This window comes from Molossus molossus, unplaced genomic scaffold (genome assembly GCF_014108415.1).
Source record: "Molossus molossus isolate mMolMol1 unplaced genomic scaffold, mMolMol1.p scaffold_m16_p_6, whole genome shotgun sequence".
NCBI classification, from domain to species: domain Eukaryota; kingdom Metazoa; phylum Chordata; class Mammalia; order Chiroptera; family Molossidae; genus Molossus; species Molossus molossus.
In genome coordinates this window covers 8,162,292-8,183,560 of record NW_023425399.1, presented here as the reverse complement: position 1 = coordinate 8,183,560, position 21,269 = coordinate 8,162,292, and the positions used below count along the sequence as shown (strand labels likewise).

General features: G+C 57.4%; 1 protein-coding gene across 2 annotated transcripts in view; it reads left to right on the top strand.

Annotated features, from left to right (window-relative positions):
• BCAS4 (breast carcinoma amplified sequence 4) overlaps positions 1-17,772 on the top strand; it is a 48,821-nt gene extending 31,049 nt beyond the window's left edge. For both annotated transcript variants that reach the window (XM_036245672.1, XM_036245671.1), the window contains one exon: positions 17,362-17,772. In XM_036245672.1, coding sequence (XP_036101565.1) covers positions 17,362-17,601 — 240 coding nt within the window. In that variant the 3' untranslated portion in view covers positions 17,602-17,772. The remainder of the gene's footprint in view (positions 1-17,361) is intronic.
• Positions 17,773-21,269: the final 3,497 nt, after the last annotated feature.

Below are 21,269 nucleotides of genomic sequence, written 5' to 3'. Positions count from 1 at the left end.
CGGGGGTACCCGAATCCCGCAGTACTCTGCCCCCTGATGCTTCAGAAACATATCGGGGAGGAAGATCGGAGCGGCTGCCCATGGCCTGCTGGGCCCTTGACTGCCGCTCTTTACAGCCTTGTTCTGTGATCCATGCAGGCATCCCCGGGTGGCTGGCACTGGGGTGCCCATTTACAGGCAAAGACCAAGGACTGCAGAGGGAGAGGCACGTGTCCGAGGTCGTGCTGGGGTGGAACTCAGGCCCACGAAGCTCTGAAACTGAGTTTCCGCGCCCGCTCCTGCAGCAGGATCCCACCGGGGTGTGGCTGGGCGTGTCAGGACCTGCACCTTCTCATCTCTGCCAGACTCGGGGGCCCCCAGGCCTACCTGCGGTGACTTGTTTCAGGAAACTTGTCACAGCCCAGAGGTGGTGAGTCATTCTGCACCCCAAGCATATTGATCTTGGCTGCAGGAGGGCTTTGTCTGGGGCAGGCATTGCAGATGAGCGGTGCGTGTGCACTCACACTCACACACGGGCAGACCTGAGGGTCTCCGGGGCTGCACCTGCCCCCAGGGTACAAGCTGAGGGGTGCTTCTAGGATAATGGTCATCATGGCCTCTGTTCAGGGCCGTGACTATGCAGGGAGTTCACATCCCACCTTGTGAGGTAGGTCTGGTCATTGTCCCTATTTTACAGATGGGGAAACTGAGGCAGTGAAGGGTCAAATTGCTTACCCACCCTGAGGGGTGGAGCTGGGGTTCGAGCCTGTGAAGCTGGCCCCAGGCTGGTACCCTGTACTGCTCAGCTCGGCCAGGTCTTTCTGTGCCTGGTGCCGACCACTGGAACTGCTGCTGGGGGTTAGGTCCTCGCAAAAGGCCCAGATGACCCTTCGTTTCTCCCATCTGGGTTTCCCCCAAGCCAGGATTCCACACTGTCCCAAGTCGGCCCCCCAAAGTGCCTTGCAAAGTGGGTGCTGCCGCACCCGCAGAGCGGGCCCCCCCACCCCGCGGTTCGGAGAGGCTGCTCCTCACGGCCCCAGACTCCATCTCCTGCCCCCACCCGCCCTCCGTGGGTCCCGGGTGGAGCCTGGGGTGGGACGGGGACTCTGGAGCCTCACCTGGGGCCATAGGAATGCTGGCAAGGGGTGCTGTCCCTGTGGGGCGAGCCACACCACTGCCCCAGAAGCCTATCCCCAAAGGAAACAGGCCACCCACTACTGCCCCTGTGGCCTTCCCAGAGTCAGAGGAGGGGTGGCAATGGGGAGCCACGGAAGGTTCATGGGAGGGGCTGACTTGGTCAGATTTGCTTCCCCTGAAAAAGTGTCCAGGCCTCGTTCCCTGCCCTGAGCTAAGGCTGACATTCGGGGTCAGCGGTGTCTTGTTGAGACTTGAACACGAGGGCTGAGCAGGAGCTGTGTGCCTCCGGGTTTCAGAGTTCAGTCGTCACAACTGCGCCTGGACCGAGTCCTGTGCCCTGAGCTCATGGCACCCCTCGCATCAGGGGGTCTCGGGGCCCTTGTCCAATCAGAAGAGAGAAAGGAGGCTCCAGGTGAGGGGCCCAGGGGTCCCCAAGACCCCGCCTGAGGGGCGGCTGTCAGCCCAGTGCCTGCACGCAGCGGGCCGGCACATCTGGAGGTCATTTGCAGACGTGAACGTGTGAGATGGAGCTAGAGTCACGTGGGCCAAGGGCCTCAGAAGGGCAGAGGAGGCCACGCCAGGTGTCCCCCCTGGGGCCAGGTCCCAGTCATGGCTCGGTGGCCGCTGTGGGTGTACTGCTGACCGTGCCAGGCCCCCTCCCGGCGCACGTGCCCGGGGCACGGAGCAGCCGCACTGATTTGTTGTAAACCACTGTTTGTTTTCTGCCGAGCCAAAACATCTTGTTCATGAGGTGTCATTTTGATTAATTTCCCGATGGATAGGAGTGCGGTGCTTTCCCAGGAAGGCCGTCTGGCTCGTAGCAAAACCACTTGAGGCCAAGTCCTGACACCCACACAGCCAGGCTGGCGGGGGTTTGTGGCCTGGCCTGGACTTGGGCCTGTCCAGCCCACCTGTTCCCCTGACGGAGACCCACAGGCAATCTAGTAACGAAAATAAGTGTGTCAGGTGTGACACAGGCTGGAGTGGTGGGGACTGTGGTGGATAGCAGAGCCTAGGCCTCACCTAGAGGGGCGGACATGCCCCGCAGCAGCCAGATTTTCCTGTTTTGGAGAAAAAGCTGTACATCTGTTGGCCCCCTCCCCCCCAATGTTAAGCACGGTGGGATAAATCTGTTGCACTCATGTGTCGCACCCAGCGCGCTGGATTTTAGGTGGCTGGTCTGTACCCCTTTGGCCTCACCCCGTCAGAGGCATTGGGGACCGAGAGAGAGTGGAGAGGCAGCCCCTTCACTTCCCTGCACCAACCCCAGCAAGCGCCTTTAGCTTTTAGCAGTAGCATGACGGACAGCCCATGATTTTATTGAGCATCTACTATTGCCCCAACTATTGTAGTTATAGTAAGCTTGTCCATGAAGGGCTTTCTGTGCCTTGTCTCAGCTTCCCATAACAACTCCAGAGATAGATGTTATTCTTCCAGTTCATGAGGAAGGGACCAGAGGCTCAGAGAGGGCTATTCACTTGCCCAGGGTCACACAGCAGACTTGGCAGATCCCGGCCTTGAGCCAGCTTTCACTTTGTTCAGCGTGTTTCTCCCCTCCCTCTGTGATTTTCCCGAAGGCAGGAACTATAGCTTCAGTAGCCAAGGTTGCAAACTGGAGATCTTTAGGCCAAATCTACCCCGTGGACATATTTTTTGGCCAGCTTGATGTATGTATACATTTAATTTGAATTCGTTGCCAGCATTTAAAACAAGTTTCACTTCTGGCTTCTCTTGAAAGAGCAGAGGTCTGGGCCCCTGAGCAGCATCCCTGCCAAGCCATCCTCTGGCCCATCACCCATTCTCAGTTCCTGCCTGTGGGCACTGAGCTTCCTACCAGGTCCAGCACATAGTAGGTGTGCAGTGCATATGAATCAAGGCTGCTCTTTCAGCTCCCAAGGCCCTTGATGGCCTCCCCAGATTTCTTCCAGGCTGTCTCCAGGCAGTGAGAGCGGGATGGAGTGTCCATCCTCCCTCCCTCCCTGCAGCTTGGGCTGCCTCATGGGCTTTCATGGAGGTAATGGAGGCTGTGGGCGGAGCTGCCCTGCCCAGGCCGGCCTGCAGGAGTCCTCAGTGCCAGGTTTGGTGTCTCCTCCCCTCCCCCCTTGGGCTCCCCCAGCTCCCTCCCCACCCCACCCCGCCCAGCCCAGCGAAGAGGGAGGGAGGCTCAGCCCTGCTGGCTGCCTCCCCTTCCTCTGCCCTGTCCCCCTGGAGGGTGACTCCCGGAAGGAGGCAGGCTTGCTGGGGCTTTATCTGGTGCTAGAGGCCAGCAAGCACCTACACAAAGCAGGGGACGAGGTTCCATGGCGCCTTCTCTCGGCCCTGAACTGGCCTCTCCTCTCCTTCTGCCCCGTCATCCCTTGCGGTAAAAATGCAACATGAGCAGATGGCAAATATTAACGTGACAATGGAGGGCGGAGTGGCGCTGGTCCCCAGCACCTCCTTCAGCAGCCCCCATCGAACTGGCTCCCAGTGAGTTACTCAGCACTCACACATGAACGGGTCTGCATTTGATGTCATACGTGCTGGGGAGGGACAGAGGGCTCCTGGCAGGCTGGTTTGGGAAATATATACATATACACACACACATATACACATATATATATACACACACACACATATACACACATATACACACACATACACATATATATATACATATATACACACACATATATACATATATACACACATATATACATATATACACACACATACACATATATACATATATACACACACATACACACATATATACATATACACATATATACATATATACACACACATATACACATATATACATATATATGTGTATATATGTATATATGTGTGTGTGTGTATTTTAAACATTGCATTTATTGTTGAAGTTTTAAGGGTGTGTGGGGAGGAAGTTCCTTTTGACAAGGAGGGGTTTTATGGGGGGCTGTTTGCTGAGGCCTACATGGGAGCACCCCAACTTCTCCCTGGTTGGTGAGACATACTCAATGCACCGTTGCCCAGACACTGTCACATTGGGGGCATCACTGTGACAACAGGGTCCTCAGACCGGGCTCTGCCATCCCTGGGGCTGGCAGACACTGTCTGTGGCCTCCGCACAGGCTGGTCCCCTGCCTAGAATACCCTCCCTGCTTCCTGCCTGGTAATATTTATTCCGAGTCAAAGGAATGCTGCCACCTCTGGGAAGCCACCTGGATGCTCCCAGGCAACACTCCTCTGGGCCTCCCAGCCTGTCATTCCCTGGGAGTCGCTGTGTTTTCACCGGTTGCTCCCCCAGACCCAGAGCTTCTCAGGAGCGGTATAAGGACTGTTTTACCTTTGACTTTGAAGTTATGATGATGCCAGCAGCCAGAGTTTTCTGGGCTCTTCTTTGGGCCGACACAGGCTAGCAGTTTACCTGCCCTAGCCTGGTTCACCTCCGTGCCCATCTGTGACACAGGTACTATTACCACTCCCACTTTACAGATGAGGAAACTGAGGCTCACGGAAGTTAGAACATTTTAACCTAGCCATTCAGGCATGGCTTGTTAGATTCCAGAGCCCCATACTCGTCATGCCCAGGGGTCGAAATTCAAGTACTCACCAGGGTCAGGTAGGGCCCAGAGGCAAAGGGGCTGGGTGGGGACTGTGGCTAACAGAAGAGTCAGGTGCCCTCAACTGCAGTCAGAAATAAAGGCTCAGAACTGCTGAGCTTGCCCTTCTTTATTAGAAAGAGGTTGAGAATGTAGATTTTTTTTTTCTTCATCCTCACCCAAGGACATTTTTCCATTTTTTGTTCAGATAGAGTGGGAAGGAGAGAGAGGAAGAGAGAGAGAGAGAGAAACATCGACGTGAAAGGGACACATCGAGTGGCTGCCACCCGCACGACCCAACCAGGGCTGGGGACAAACCGCAACCGAGGTACGTGCCCTTAGCGGGAACTGAACCCGGGTCTCTCTGGACCACAGGCCGACGCGCCAACCACTGAGCCAAACCAGCCAGGGCGAGGATATAGATTTTTATGTGAAATCAGTTGATTTTAAAGACAAATCTGAGAGACTCCTAGAAATCTCGGGCCTCCATCTCCGCCGTGGCAAAGATCAGTGTGAGGTAGTGCCCAGCCCGGTGTCTGGCCTGCCTGTTTCCTGAGGGTGGGAGAGAAGGAGGGGGGAGGGGCTGATGTCACAGCGGCGGGGGTCGCCCCGAGAACTAGAGTGGGGTGTGTGCTGCGCAGGCGGGACGGGACTCTGCACTGGGCCTGGCCTCTGCGGTCCTGGCCATGGGCACCCACTGCCTGTCTCAGACCCGGGTCATTAGTGCATCCAGAGGGGGGACCACAGTGACATGCCTCGTGCCAAGGGGTGAAGAAAGGATGACACTGGGTCCCTGTCTGTTCCTCATAGAAGGTGACCCATAGGCGGGCGCAATTACAGGTGATTAGGAGGATGGCTTTTGACCTCTGCGTGTGAAGGAAAAGGAGAGGAGGGAGGTCAGGGAAGGCTGACCTAGGTGAGGGAGGGGCACAGCATGGCGATGGGTGGTCTGGGCGTCTCCACCCGCCTTCGCAGGTTCCCGGTGACCTGGTGAGCGGACGTGGGTCCTTCGTTAGTGTGGATACCTGCGTGAGGGGTCGCTGGGGTCGGGGCGTCTGGAGAGCGTGTGATCCTTTTGATGCCCAAGGAACCTGGAAAGCTCTTGAACTTGGTTCTGTCCGCGGTCAGCTTTCTGCTGGACAAATAAACCGCATCTCATTAAGCAGTAAGTTCATCCGGGCGCCTGCTCGGCTGATACCATCACACCTGGTCACGCTGCCAGACCTAAAGTCAAGGCCAAAGTTCCCGCTACCTGGAGAGTCCTAACTGAACCTGGGAACACAGAGGGAGGGGCACTGCGGAGCCAGCGTCGGGAGGGGCAACGTCGGGAGGGGCAGCGTCGGGCTGGACGTTGCTGAGTGCCCGCTGGGAGGTGCCCACTGGGACCGGGGTTGGGATCTCGGCATTGTGGCCCTGGGTCCGCCTCTTCCTTTCCCGTGTCTGGTGTCTGGCAGCTCTTTGCTGGCCTGGCTCCAGCTCCAGGGCCCTTGAGCAACTGCCCGAGTGTTTGTGTGTGTGTGTGTGGGGGGGGGGGGGTGGCAAGAGGGACCTGATGGCAGAATCATTGCTGGGAGAGAGCCCGATGCCCAGTGCACCCCAGTGGTCTGTCCCTGTCTGGCCAGCAGGCGTTGTCTGAGCACCTACTGTGAGCCAAGTGCCCTCACTGATAGCCTCGCCTCGCCCCTTGGTGGCTGAGGGGTCCTGGCACTCACCATTTTTGAGGCTCCTTGTGATTAAACATAAAAGCAGTACTAGACTTGGCTCCCGCAATTGTGATTTAGTTGAAATGTTCATGTTTTGAAACTGAATGCATTTAATACTAAAAATGCAGTCTTACAGAACTGTCCACTCAGGCTGTCTGCAAGCTGAGGATGGCATTTAAAAAGAATGTGAATTCAGGGGGCCTCCATCATCATGAAATCAGCCAGCATTCATTGAGCACCTACTGTTTTCTAAGCGACTGCAGTTAGTTGGGCGTAACACCCTGGCCCTGTTTCCAAACGAGAGAACGAGGCCCAGACAGGTCAAGCTGGCCGAGGTCACACAGCTAGAGAGGGGGCCGCTGCCATCTGAGGGGTTTGGAAATGGGACGCCACCTACTGTGCTGGATGAAGGGACCCTGCTGTCCCTTCCACTGGGGCTTTGGAAGGCGTCACAAACTCTGAGGGCCTCTGTGCCTCCCACCGCTCCTACCCTCGTTCCGAAAGCAGCGTGAGCCACGTGGTAGGGGGTGTTGTGCACCGGCAGATGGTGGGAAACCCCCAAGGCTTGGTCCCTGAGCCCCTGAGAGCCCCCAGAAAGGGAGCTCGGACTCCATCCCAACCCATTTCTGGTTCTCTTGAGAGTATGTGGCGTGGCAGTGGGGTGGGGTGGGCGGCATGGCTGGCCCGCAGAGCACCACTCTCCTGGGCTCCTTTCTCTTTGTACCTTGGGCTTTTGCTCCTAGAAACCTGGGGATCTGGGCCCTGGAAACAGCCCTGCCCATCCCCCTCTGTGCACACGCACCGGCTCCCCCTCCCCCCACATTCTCCTTTGAGTTCTCCTTGGCTAATCCAGGAGCTGCCACATGTGTGACCCCCGCCCTTTACCTCTTCCTTCCCCAGCCCCTGGGCTGGGCTTAACTCCTTCGATGCCAAATGTCCATCCACCTCCCCTCTCTTCCGTTCATGCGGGAATCCATTCTTTCGGCGAATTCCCGCTCATCTGTGTGAGCTCGTACCACTTCATCTCGAAACCCAGGGAGGCCAGGAACGATCCGGTGTAATGCGTGCTGTGCCCCAGGGGAGAGAACACTGAAGGGCAGGGAGAGGGGTGGGGGGTGGGGCAGGGAAGGCTGGATGCGCAGTACAGGTGGCTGGCGCCTGGAGGGAGGAAGGGATAAGGTGTTCTGGGGCGGCTGAGGGAGCAGGGCGGCCGAGTGGGTGGCCTGTGGGAGCCGGTGTGGAAGTGGGGAGCGAATGGAGCAGGTGTGGGGGCTGCACGGAGGGTTTGGAGAGGGGACCCGCCCTGCGTGTGGCCCCTGTGGAGGAAGACGTTGGGTGTGCACGGGTGGAGGCAGGAGGGTAGAGATGCCGATGGCCGGGACTAAGGTGGCCACGGTGGAGCTGGGGCACTGTGGTCTGTTCTGTGTGTTCGCTTGAAATGCTTTATTGAAGTAATTGTGGATTCAGATGCAGTTATACATATATATAAAGTACAGCCCTGCACAGAGTGGCTCAGTTGGTTGGAGTGTTGTCCTGTACACCAAAAGGTGGCAGGTTCGATTCCTGGTCAGGGCACATACCCAGGTTGTGGGTTCGATCCCTGGTTGGGGTGCATGCGTGAGGCAACTGATGAACGTTTCTCACTCTCCCTACCTCTCTCTAAATATCAATTAAAAAATAAAATAAAATAATGTAAAGAGATCCCTTGTTCACTCTGCCCAGTCAGCCCCAGTGGGAACATTTTGCAAACCCGTAGTATAATATTAGAGCCGGGATATTGACTGGATACAATCTGTTGTTCTTACTCAGATCTCCCCACTGGTATTAGTCTGTGTGCGGTTTTAGGTTCCATACAGTTGTATCCGTTCTGCACGGTTGTGTCTTATCCAGGTGTCTCCACCCCACCTCAGCAACCGCTGCCCTGCCCTCCATTTCTAAAACTGGGCTATGCCAACAATGTTCTATAAATGGAAGCGCACAGTGCAGCCCTCGGGATGGTTTTTCTCCTGCAGCGTAGCTCCCCGCAGGGTCTCCCAGTTGCCGTATGACTGGGGAGAACCATCTGGGCGCATTCGCAGGTGGCGCCCCAGCTGGCCTGCAGGGTGAGGTTTGGGGCCAGAAGCATCCTGCGCAGTCTGTGGCTGTCCCCCGAGGCCGAACGAGACCGCCAGGGAGGCAGAGGGGTAGATCGATGACCGAGCATGTATTGATCAAGCATCTACAGGGTGTCAGGTGCCGTTTGAGGCACAGGGGACACGGCGTGTAGAGAAGGATGAGGTCCCCGTGGTGGTGTGAGGCTGAGCTGGGGCTGGAGACCCAGATGCTCAGCATCGTTTTTCCTCCTCTCTTCTCTTCCTCCCCTCTTCTCTCCGCAGCCGGAGGGGCTGGGGCCCTCCTGAGGCCCCCAGGCAGAGCCTGAGTGGAGCTTTAGACCAGAGGTTTTCAGGAGTCTTGAATTAAATGAGGAAAGAGTGAACTGTTGTCCTCAGGCAAGAGGGTGTCCATTCGATCATGACTGATCTGGCTTCTCAGATGGCCTTTGTCCTTGACGAATATTCTTTTGGAGGGGGAGGAAGGGAGAGAGGAACAAAACCTGGAGTGGTTGTCCCACTTGTTTATGCATTCATTGGTTGGCTCTTCTGTGTGCCCTGCTATCCCCACAACCTTGGTGTACCCGATGACGCTCCAACCAACGGAGCTACCCAGTCAGGGCAAGAATATTCTTTCTTTGACAAAGGGATGTGGTTGGGATGGAGGGGATGGGTGTCCTTGCCAGGCACCATGCCTTGGCCTGGGTTTGGAGAGGCCCGAACCCAGGGACTGACTCCCCCACTCCCATCACGGTCTCCTCCCCTCTGTCTCCTTGTCCCTAGCCCCCCATTTCCTGTCACCCCCTTGGGCTCACCTCACTTTTCTATCAGGGCCACTGGGCTTCGTCCTCTCCTTTTCACACTATTTCCTCGTTTCTTCCCTCTTTACCGCTCTGTTTCCACTTTCTCTTCCCCATCCCCCTCCTTATTTTCATCTGTTCCCTCTCTTTCTAAATCCCCCCTTAATGGTCCTCTCTCTCATTTGCTCTCCCCGCCCCGCCCCGGCTCCGACGGCCTCGCCTGCGTCCCCACCCCAGCTGGCTCTCCTTGGTCGCTCCCTCTTTCTTTCTCCCCGGCTCAGATCTTACTTCCCAGCCTTGACAACCGTCCTTCCACCTCCGGGGCCCCCTGCTACTGTCCTGACCAGGCCAGGGCGGCACACGATGGACTTGTGGAAGAGCTTCCGAGACCGTGCCGGGCTCTGGGGAGGGACGAGGCCTTGGGGCAGCATCCACGTGGGGACAGTGACCGCCTGCGGCCCTCAGGCCAGCGTGCAGGCCACGCGGTGAAAGACGTACCTGGCTGACTCCTGGGCCCAGACAGGAGCCCGAGGGCACCGTGTGAGGACAGAGTAGCCTGAGCAGGGTCCTGGAACAGGCGACAGCCCGGGCGCCGGCAGCTGCGGGGAAGAGAGCCCAGCGGGCAGGGACTGGGTTGCGCCTGCGGCTCTGGTGGGTGCTCTGTTTTTGCCCCATGGCCTGTTTGTGTCCTGAAGGACCACTGCCCACCCAGGGACCCGGCAGAACGGTCTCGTGTCTGTGCGCCTTGTGCTTCCCAGCTCGCTGGTGCTCTGCTCTGCTCTTCCGCGGCGCCGACCTCGGAGGCCAGCCGCACAGCCTCTGACGAGCCCCTCGGTGACCGGCATCGGGGAGAAGTGTGCAGTTCCGGCGTGACAGCAGTTGGGGCCGGACCTGTGTGGGCTCGGGCGCTGGCCTGGAGGGGTGCTCGTCGAGGTGGGCGCGGCGGGCAGGGACCTGGGCCAGCGCCTCGGGTGGAGAATCTCAGTTTGACGAGGAGGCAGCGGACTGAGCAGGCACTGGGCGTGGGTGGCTGGTTCGTTGCTGTTCTGGAGGGAATGTCTCCGTCCCTGCTCTGTGCCCAGAGTCGGGCAGTGTCTGCTCCAGCCAAATCCCTCCGCTGATGTCCCCCCCAAAGTCCACCCCTGCCACCCCCTCTGCCCCATGCTGTTCTCTCAGCCAGGAGTGCTGGCCCCACGCTGCCCACGGAGCTGCCCACGAGTGACCTTCCCGAGACACAGCATGGAGAACACCCAGCCTGGGAGCACACAGGGCCCAGTGAGAGCCAGCTCTGTGATTGGCTACAGACTCGCGGGGCCAAGAGAAAAATGTCAGGCCCCTTTCAGAACTTTGACAAATTTCAAGTCGGTTACAGCAGAATATTCGACCAAGCACAGGGCCTGTGCGGCCACAGGTCACACGCCTGGGTGGCCAGCTCGATCACTTGCAAATGTCATGCTCGGAGTGAGTTCCCAAGCCTCAGTCTCCACATCTGTAAAATGGGGTGGACAGTCATCGCCTCTGCAAAGGATGGTCGTGAGCAGTAACTGAGATCGTGTAAGGGTTAGCTGCTCTCGTCATCGTTGGTGACGTCGATATTATCACTTCCGAGCCACCATCTGTGTTGTCCCCCGGCGCTGTGCCTAGGCTGTATGGACTTGCTGTTTCTTCTTAAATGATCTTTTCCTTTCGGATACTCTTAGATTTGCGGAAAACTCGCAAAGACTAGATACAGAGAGTCCCCATACGCCCCTTACTCAGTCCCCCATGGCTGTCATCTCATGGCACCGTGCACGGTCATTGCAGCCTGGACACCAGCACTGTCCCCTGCGGTCATAAAACCAGACCTGTTTGTACTTCAGTCTCCTCTCCCGCCGTGTTCTGTTCCAGGCTCCCACCCAGGGCAGGGCATTGCTTTGGTGCTTTACTTTTAACGTGACCTTGCGTCTCTAGCAGTGCGTCACAGACCTGGCCAGGGCAGGGACAGCAGCCTTGAGGCACCAGTGACTCCAGAATAGGCCCCTGCCGGTGTCCTTGTGTGGAGACAATGATTGTCATTGTTGGTCTTGGACTTCGGATCCTGACCCAGCCTGAGGCCAGCACCCAGGCCCTTCCTGTCCTTCTCGGGGGTTGACAGACTCTGGTCCATCCATTTCTCATGGCCCGAGTGTCCCTTTGCACCAGGCTTGGGCTGCCACCCGGGCTGAAGACGGACGTGGTCCCCAGCCCCCTGGAGCTCAGCCTGGTGGGGAGACACGGAGTAACTCAGGAAAAAGGTGAACAGAATGTACTCCACAGAGCTGCCGCGGAGCAGGTGACCCCTGACTGGAGGTCCCTTAGGAGGGTCTGAAGGAAGGCAGACAGACCTGGCGGACACACCTTGAGCGGGGACAGCAGGCGCACAGGTCCCGTTCATGACAGACCCCATTGGGGTCCAGGCCCCAGCTGGAGGCTCGTGACAGGAGGTGACAGACCGAGTTTAAAGGTCAGGTTAGGTCACGAGCGTCTGGGGTTGGAAACCCTCAACATGAAGGAGCCAGGCGGGTGGCAGAAACGAGTCACCCAGTTGGGGGACCTTGCAGGTCAGAGCTCAGGTCGCCTGTCCTAGGACGGCCACTACTCAGCACCAGCGCGTCATCTCTGCCAACGTGCCAGGGATCCTGACTTCAAAAGAGAAGCGTGAATCCATTTTTCAGAGAAATGGCATTTCATTAAAAAATGTGAGAACCAAACCAAACAAAGGCAACAAAACTAGGAATGAAATACATGCCAGCAGAGGCTGCGCGGTGTGACCGCCTGTGGTCTGGCTCCGGCCTGCCCGTTGGTGACTGTGGCTTCAGGGCCCGGTGACCATGTCCAGGAGTCGGACTTGGTTCTCACTACAGTGAGGCCCTCAGCAGAGGATCAGATTGGATTTTCAGGACAGTCCCTTGGGCTGCTGTGAGCAGAGGCTGGGAGGGGGGCCGATGGGGGGGCCGATGGGGGGGCAGGGGTGACCGAGAGGGAGGTGGGAAGAATCTGCAGACAGATTGAGGGTGGGTTGGATGTTGCAGTGGGGGTCGAGGGAGAGCCCCGGTGTCCTGTTTAGACCACCTGGGTGGAAAGAGGTTCTGGTTAGCAGGTGGGCCCACAGTGAGTCAGCTGACTCCTGAATGCCTCCGGTGTGTGCGAGGGCTCGGGATACCGGTGCCGACTTGGGTCTCTGGAATGTAGCAAGTGCTCAATTAAAACTATTCCTGTAACTATGTTTCTATCTTGTCTATAGTCAGACCATTGCGGCCAGTGGCTACGTGATGAGAAGGAAGCCCAGGGCTTGGTGTTCGCACAGGTTGACTCCAGCATGGACCTGAGGAGGGGAGTCAGACCCCCTCCAGGAGGTGGGGCGGGGAGCAGCGCAGCTGGAGGAGGAGGGGCTGAGGCCCCAGAGAGACCAAGTGCAGAGGGGCCTGGCTTCACTCACCCCACCTGGCTGCCCCTCTCTCCTCCCTGGGGTGTGTCAGTTTGAACGCAGTAGCCAGTGTCTTGCAGAACTTCTGAGGGCTCCTCCTCTGCTGGTTTCCATGTTAACGCCTTTCCTCCGGCTCAACAGAATCCGCGGGGATCCAGGAACCTAGAGCTGCTCCGGGTCAGCATCGCCCGTAACCAGATTGCTCCGGTTTGTCCCTGCTGCTGGCCACCCCCTGAGCAAGGGCTTCCCACTCCAGGAGCCCAGCCCTGTGCCTCTGTCTCCCGGGCCTCAGGCCCCCACAGATCCCCGCTGCTGCGGCCACCAGGCTGGTAGAGGGCGGCGGGAGCCAGGCTGGCAGGAGGGTTCTGCGGGCAGGGGGTTTGTCTGTGTGACGTGTGCGGGCACTGTGGTCTGGCCAGCCCAGTCCTTCTGGCAGGATGGGACGTGCAGGGGCTGCTGACAGCTGTCAGAGCATCTGGAAGAGGAGCAGCCCCGGGCAAGGCAGCCGGCACGGTAGGAGCTGCAGGAAGCCCAGAGGCAGGACTGAGGAGGGAGGTGGCACCAGGGGCAGAGTCGGGCCAGGGGCTCAGAAGAGCCCTTGTGAGTCCCAGCTCTGACTTTCCAGCTGTGTGGCCCTGGGCACAGCCTACCCTGCCCTCTCTGAACCTGCTTTCTCCCCCATAAAACGGCACCGTTGCAGAACCTGCCTCTTGCGAGCACCAGAGGAGACGGTCGTGGGGGGAAGGCAGAGCGTGGGGGGAAGGCAGAGTGTGGGGGGAAGGCAGCAGCGTGGGGGGAAGGCAGAGCGTGGGGGGAAGGCAGAGCGTGGGGGGAAGGCAGAGCGTGGGGGGAAGGCAGCTGGCCCCAGGGCAGGCCGGCGTGGGGCCGGGCAAGGGCTGGAAGCAGGGCTTCCCCTCCAGCTCCTCGGCAGCCCATGGAGACTTGTCTGGGCCATGTGACCGGAGCCTGCGGCCACTGCCAACTCAGAGGCCTGCAGCTCGTGCGGACCAGTGAGTCAGGCCAGCGGGACGGCGAACCGGACAGCACATGCCCTGTCTGAGGGGCCAGCTCACTGCACCCCGCAGGAATGTGGGCCGGTGTGGCCAGATCGCCCTGTTGTTCAAGAGCCATGGGAGCTCGGTCTTTATTCGGAACACCCCGCTTCGTCCATGTTGGCAGCGAACTCAGTTTTAAACCTGCCTGAGTCAAACCCATCAGGTCTGTGGGCCAGGTGCCAGCCCGAGGCCACCCGTTTGTGATCTCTGAGGACGCTGGGAGGGGTCCCCTCAGGGTCCCAGGTTGGAAAACAGAGGCTGAAGGGACACCCCGGCTTCTGGACAAGCTCAGGGGCAGCGTAGATCCTGGAGCAGGGTGGGCCTGGGTTTGAATTCAGCTCTGCCGCTTACCAGCTGGGCGATCTTGGGCAAGTGGCTCTCTGAGCCTCAGTTTCCTCTTCTGCAAAATGGGATTATGTCTCAGTGGCTGTGAGGATGACTGGGCCGTGGACCTGCAGCCATGGGCTGGGCGCCCAGGGGGTGCTCCCTCCTCGCTGCCACTGGATGAACTGAGGGGGGCCAAGGGCTTGGTCTGTGCAGACAGCCAGAGCTGCTGCTTCAGTTTGCTCCCCCAGTCAGTGTTTTTATCGTAGAATTAGAGCCCAGTAGTTATACAGAGTTTCCACATGCCCCTCCCCCAGTTTCCCCGTCACAACCTGAGTGTACTGTGCATTGTACACATTGATGTACTGCTGTTCAGTAACTCCACGTGGATCTAGATTTAACTAGTTCCCCCAACCTTTCCTATTGCAGGATTGTATCCAGGGTACCAGACATTTTATATTAATTTATTTACTTTTTGTTAAGCCTCACCCAAGCATATTTTTCCTTTTTTATTTTTAGATAGAGTGGAAGGGAGGGAGGGAGAGAGAGACATTAATGTGAGAGAGACACATTGATTGGTTGTCTCCCGCAAGACCCCAACCAAGGCTGGGGACCAAACCTGTAACCCAGGTATGTGCCCATGACTGGGAGTCAAACCTGTGACCCATTGCAGGTTGCTGTGGAAATCAAGAAAATGGGCATGACAGGGCTGGGTTTCCGTAGCATCTGAGGTGCCCGTGCTGGGGCCTGGCCTGGGGGTTCTGTTCTCCACACAGCAGCTGGGGTGCCAGGTAGTTTTCAGCCCCGCAGAGGGGCCCTCACCTGCCGTCCAGGTGCTCTGGCCCCCTTCTGAGGTCAGCGTTTGTTTTCGACAGGATTCTGGGTTGCAAGTAACAGCCACCCAGGTCTTAGTCAAGGAGAATCCCACGGCTCAGGAAGACCCCCAGGGTAACTCGAGCGTCAGGCACAACTGGATTCAGGTGCTCAAGTGGTCCTGTCGGGTCTGGGTCTCGCTCCGTCTCCCTGTGCTTCCCTGTGTTGGTGCCCTTCTCAGGCAGGTCCCCCAGGGCGGTGGCAGAAGTGGCCCTCAGGCACCTGGCCGATCCTCACAGGAACCTGGGTGGGACATCCCTGTCCCACTAGCAAAAGTCCCAAAGCTGCTTCTCATTGGCCCAGCTTGGGTCATGTGCTCACCCCTGGCCCAATCACTGCGGGGGGCTGGCACAGGTCATCCCACAGGAAAAGCAAGATGCCCACATCAGAATGGGACGTGGAGGCCAGATGGGCAGGAACAGCACACGCCCACCCCACGCCCCCCCCCTCTCTAGAGCGGCCTTGGGAGCTGAAGAGACCCCATCCCAAGCCCCCTGGCTCACCACAGGCCACCTGGCCCTGGTGGACTTCAGGCCAGTTCTGCCAGCGAGTCCCTGTCCCACACGTCTCCGTGCGGCCCAAGGTGGCAGGAGCTTGTCCAGGCCGAGATGAGCTGCCAGCCTTCACAGCCCTATCACCAGGCCGGGCCCTTGGGGGGTGGGCGAGCCTGTTTGCTGCGGCTTGTTCTCGGGAGCCGCTGTGGGCTCCTGGGCTCCCTTTTCTCGTGTGCACAGCAGCTCTACCAGTCCGTGGGCCCTCTGGCGGGGCTCACCTCCGCGTCCCTTTCCCTGTGTCCCATGTCTCCCTCGGGAGGGGCGCCATTTCTTGCATCACATCTTGCTGGATCTAAAGACACCATTACATCTAAAGCTGCTAAAAGTCTCTTCTGACTGCTTCGTCTTGGTTCCTTCATAATTAGATTGATTTCCTCCGTGTTGGTAGAACCATGCCCCCAAAACGGGTTCGGGATGAGGCCCAGCAGCCCCAGGAGGGGCCATGCAGCTAGGCCGGGACACTGGCTGTGACCTGGCCTGTCACTGGCCTTTGGGAACCCTCACAGGCCCCCCTCTTGCCATGGTCCTAAGCCTGTCTTTTCAGGGTCACAAAATGCTCTCCAGCTCCCACCGTGTCAGGACGAGGGCGCTGGTCTTCGCATGGTGTGTTTTCTCGGTGACAGTGGCCAGCGGGCCGGTCCTCAGGAGAGACAGGGTGGGGTGTTCTGAGGCTCTGGGCTATCCCCACACTGCTCCCCGGCCGTGCCATGTCCCTGGGGTGTCCTGGTCACGGTGCTATCGGAGAACGGTGTCCGATCTGCAGGGGTGGGATGCCACCCAGGAGCTGCTGGGAGAAGGGGGACAGGTGGCAAAGGCCTGTGTCCCAAGTGTCCCCTAAATGGGCAGAGCCCAGGCGGGCTGCCCGGACGGAGTGGCTGGAGTGTTCTGTTTGTCCTGTCGTGAGGTTGGCCTTTGGCCAAGGTGCACTGCTGGTCTTGGGGTGCACTGCTGGTCCAGGGCTGGGGTGACCACACAGGGAGGTGTGCTCCCGCGACACCTGACCTCGCTCTGCCTCGTTGGAAATCCTCTGCTGCTTTCTTTCTGCAACTGAGAGGGCTCGGTGGGGGGCTCCGGGCCTGGCTCCGGCATTGGACTCGTCCGTTCCCACCCTAAGCCCTGCCCAGGCCTCCGCTTGGCTCCTTCCAGGGCAGCGTCTCCACAGCCTGGCAGACCCTCTCTCCTTGGAGCGGCCACTCACTGGGCTCAGCCCTGGCTCTCATGGGAACCGCCCCAGAGCCTCGAAGTGACCCGGCCCAGGCCACAGCGCGGACCATTGACACAGACTCGGGGTGGGGCCTGAGCACAGTCATTCCGGACTCCCCAGGAGACGCCCCTGTGCAGCCCAGTTCGAGGTGTCCCTCTGTAGACGTCCTTCGTCAGATGCACATGTAACCTGGAGCGTCCTGCCAACTGGACAGAGCTTGGGGAGGGGTGCCTGATGGAGCCCCCCTTCCCAGCCTCCCTGCAACAGAATGCACACCAGAAATGAGTAAGCGCTTCTTAAAATGGTTCAATTAAAAAAACACAGCCACCCCGTGCATGTAACACACACACTTCGGGTAGCACGGACCGGTCCTCGATCAGCCTGCCCCCGCCCCCCAGCGGCAGGCCCTGCGCCCAGGCCCCAGGCACCGAGGAGGACAGGGACCCGGGGATGGCCGGCTCCCCGTGGGCTGGCCCGGCTGTCACCGCAGGGCTTCCGGAGCGTCCCGGACTTTTCGGTGACATGCACGACTCTCCCTACAGACTGAATTCCTCCAACTGCAATTCTTGGGTCACAAAACAAGTGCAGTCACATGGCTGATGGGGCACCCCGTTTTCTCTCATTCCAGAAACCGTCTTCGCCGGTGTCCCCGCCGTTCCAGCTGCCCACACTGTACAGGACTGAAGACTATTTTCCTGTGGGCGCCGGGGAGGCAGCGCCCCAGACCCCGGCTGCCGTCACCGACTGTGAGCGCCGAGGGCCTGCCCCCGGGGATGTGGGACGTGAGCCTCCGCGTTCGGGGCAGCTGGGGTCTCTTCTGTGTTTATTGTCGTCGACGTGGCTGCTGAATCCCGCCTTGCTCGCGTGAGCCGGGTGTGGAGGCGCAGTTGGAACCTGTGGGGTGGAGCCCGGGGAGGAGCTGGTGGAGGCACCTCCCCCAGAGCGCGCCTCAGGTCTCATGGGCGCTGTGCTCCAGGGACCGGGCTCACTCGGTGCCACCCGGCCCGTGGTTTAGGTCCATCACTGTTGGCTGGTTTGTCTGCGAACCCCCCGTGCCCATTGGCACGTGAATCATGTCAATAAAGGTGTTAAGAGGTCACATGTGGTCTGGGTGTGGGACCCGGTGGGGGTGGGGGGTGACTGGTTCCTTTTTCCTCTGTGTAAATGTTTCCTTCAAGGTCACTCCTGGCACCTGGCAAACCCGCCCCTGCAGTCTGACAAAGGCCCTGGCCTGCGCCTGCTGGGGTACACACAGAGGCCTCAGGACCTCCGGGCTTCCCAGGGGTGTTTGCTTCCATTGCTTCTCATGCAGATGAGGTTCCGGCTTATCCTGAAAGTCCACACTCCACACTTTAGTAACGGGCCTTTTAGTTTTTCCAGCATTCCTCACGGAGCCGAGAGCGCACACACGCACACACACACACACACACACACACACACACACAGGAAGGGAGACAGGGAGAGACAGAAACGTCGATGAGAGAGAACATCGACTGGCCGCCTCCTGCATGCCCCCCACTGGGAACTGAACCAGGACCTCTTGGTGCATGGGTCACGCTCAACCCCTGAGCCACACCCGCCGGGCTGGAAATCTAACCGAGTGAATCAGGCAAGATAGCAGAAAAGGAAATTGTCATTTCTGGAATTAAAAGATAAAGGTGGACCCCCTTGTTTCAAGAAGAGCTGACATTTTTTTGTGGAGATGACTTTTGTGAGCATTTATCCTTTTTTATTTAAAATGTTTATAAATTCCTGGGAGTTACGGAAGTCTGACCCCCAGAGAGGTGCGCCGAAGCGTGTGGTTCATGAGCTGTCGGACTGAACACATCTGTTTGCCCCTCCCCCAGGGAGAAACCAGCATGGTCAGCACCCAGAACCCGCAGGCTCCCTCCCAGGTGCTGCCGTCCCGACTCTAGTACAGCGGGTGCTGCAGGCTGGTCCGCGGTGGGTGGAGGGACCGGAGGCTGCACGCACAGGATGCCCCCTTGGTGTCTAGCTCCCCGACACTGTGCCTGTGGCAGGCGTCCCTGTGTGGCTGCGGATCGTTAATTCTCGTGGCTGCGTCGTATTGATTGGGACTGTTTTTAATGAAGGAAGCCGAGGTACTCGCTGGGTCCCAGGCTGCTCCAGGAGAGCCTAGATTCGGTGACAAGTTCATTTTTCAGACAAGGGGGGAGGACGCCAGTTCCCAGAAGGCTGAGTCTGTGTTGATGGCTGGAGAGGCCCAGGCTTCTTCCCTCTGCCAGAGCCTGAGCCAGGGGAAGGCGCTGTCGTGGGAACGAGCCACGGCAATTTCAGTGCCGTAAACAGACCGCAGGACCCTGCTGAGCTTACAGGCTGAGGCCCGCCTGCCCGGGGCACCGTCCTCCCCTGTGTGCCTCGGCTGTGTGACCCTGGGCTAGTTGCTTACCCTCTCTGAGCCCAGCCTCCTCCTCAGTAAGGATAACGGCAGAGGATGTTGCGAGGCTGAAACCAGGAGCCAGCGTGCGCACCGGCGCAGGCCTGGCCGGGGCACCCAGTGATGGGTGTCCGGCTGCGGTGGCGGGCAGGCTGGCTGTGGCTGCTTCTCAGTCGGCCCGTGGCATTCACGAGCCTCCACAGCAGAGACTTAGGAACAGCCCTGAATTCAGAGGAAGAAAAGTCAGGAGGGGGGCTGCCAGGAGTCCGACTCGTCTGCCCGGGTTTTGTGGTCCCATCCGTGAGGACACATGGGAACACCTATGGGACACGGTGGCTAAAGAACTAGATTGACCCGTCCAAGTTCCCTGGGAAGTGCGGTGCCAAACAATGAACTCGGGGGCACTGGGGGACACCGGGGGAGGGAAGGCCAGTCACAGCGCCTGCCAGGTATTCCCGACCTGGGTCCTTTGAGCTGCTGGGGTCCCGGAGGCCCTGTCCTGGTGCCAGGTGAGCCAACAGGCTTCCCCTTTAAGGCCAGTGCCTGACGTGCTCCCGTCCAGCACGAGAAAGCCGGGACACCGACTCAGCCGGTGCCCGAGCCCCTGGCAGGGTCCCTTCACAGCCTGGGAAAGGGCCCTTCCATCTCTGGTGTGGCTGTCGTTGGGCAGGGGCCCCGGGGAAAGGCCATTTATTACACATCTTCATCAGAGCGAGGCTCCTCGGCTGGCCACCCCTTCTCTCGTGCACGTGAACTTCATGTCGCAAGCCAGAGGTGCCAGGACGGTGGCCCTGGGTTGACAGAAATATGTGGTTTGTCCCGAACTGTTTTTAAATTGTTTTCATGTTGCGACAACTGGGTAACCATCTGGAAAAAAAATGAGTTCCATACCTCACTCTGTACACCAGGAACACTTCCAAAATTCCAAATGGATTAAAGAGGAGTTAAATGTATAAAAATTAATTTTTTAATTGTTGACACTATTACAGATGTCCCCCATTTTACCCACTTAAAAGTTAATTTATAAGGATGCTGAAACATTACAGAATCATACAAAACGCAGAAGCCATAAAAGCTAGATAAAATTGATAATGTATAATTAATCCTCTGCATGGCAAAAAAGACCTCAGAAAACTCAATCAAAAAAAAAAAAATCTCAAAACCAAACAACAAAATCCTAAGCATATTCAAAAGACAAATGACCAAAAAGACTAATGACAAACAGGGGAAATGTATTTGCAGCTCCTATTACAGAGGGATAATCTCCCTAATATATAAATAGCTCCTACGGATAAATAAAAGAAAAAAAATAGAAAAATGGGCAAAAGGCATTTCACAGAAAATGCAAATGACTTTTAAACATTTGAAAAGCTAGTCAACCACAATCTATACCAATAAGTATGAAAGAAGATTGAAATTATTTTATTTTATCAGGCTGGCAAAAGTGAAATGTTTTTTGAAGACACTGTTGGTGAAATTTTTAAAAAGAAAACACCCATGCCCTGGCCGGTTTGGCTCAGTGATTAAAGCATCGGCCTGCAGTCCAGAGAGACCCGGGTTCAGTTCCCGCTAAGGGCATGTACTTCGGTTGTAGTTTGTCTTCGGTTGCAGTTTGTCCTCCAGCCCTGGTTGGGTCGTGCAGGTGGTAGCCACTCGATCTTTTACATCAATGTTTCTCTCTCTCTCTCCCTCCCGCTGTATCTGAATAAAAATGGAAAAATGTCCTCGGGTGAGGATAAAAAAAAAAAAAAAGAAAAAACCCATTCAATTTCATACATTGTTAGGGGGACCCTTTCTCATGGAGGTCTGGGGAGCTGTATCTATCAACAATAGAAATGTGTATACCCCTGAACCTAGTAACTCTACCCTTAGGGATCCAGCCTCCCAATGTACACACAAGAGAAATGATAAATGCAAAATACTATTCGCCACACATTGAAAAAACAAAAGATTGGAAAGAACCTTAGTCTCCAAAAATGGAACTGGTTGAGTTCTAGCTTACCCATGCATACATGGACAGATGGAGTCCCCTGAAGTTATAAAAATAGATTAGGAATTCTTTATGGATCATTATAGAAATATCCCCAAGGTCAGAAAGCCAAAGTGCATAAAAATGTACACGATGTGTGCCACCATCT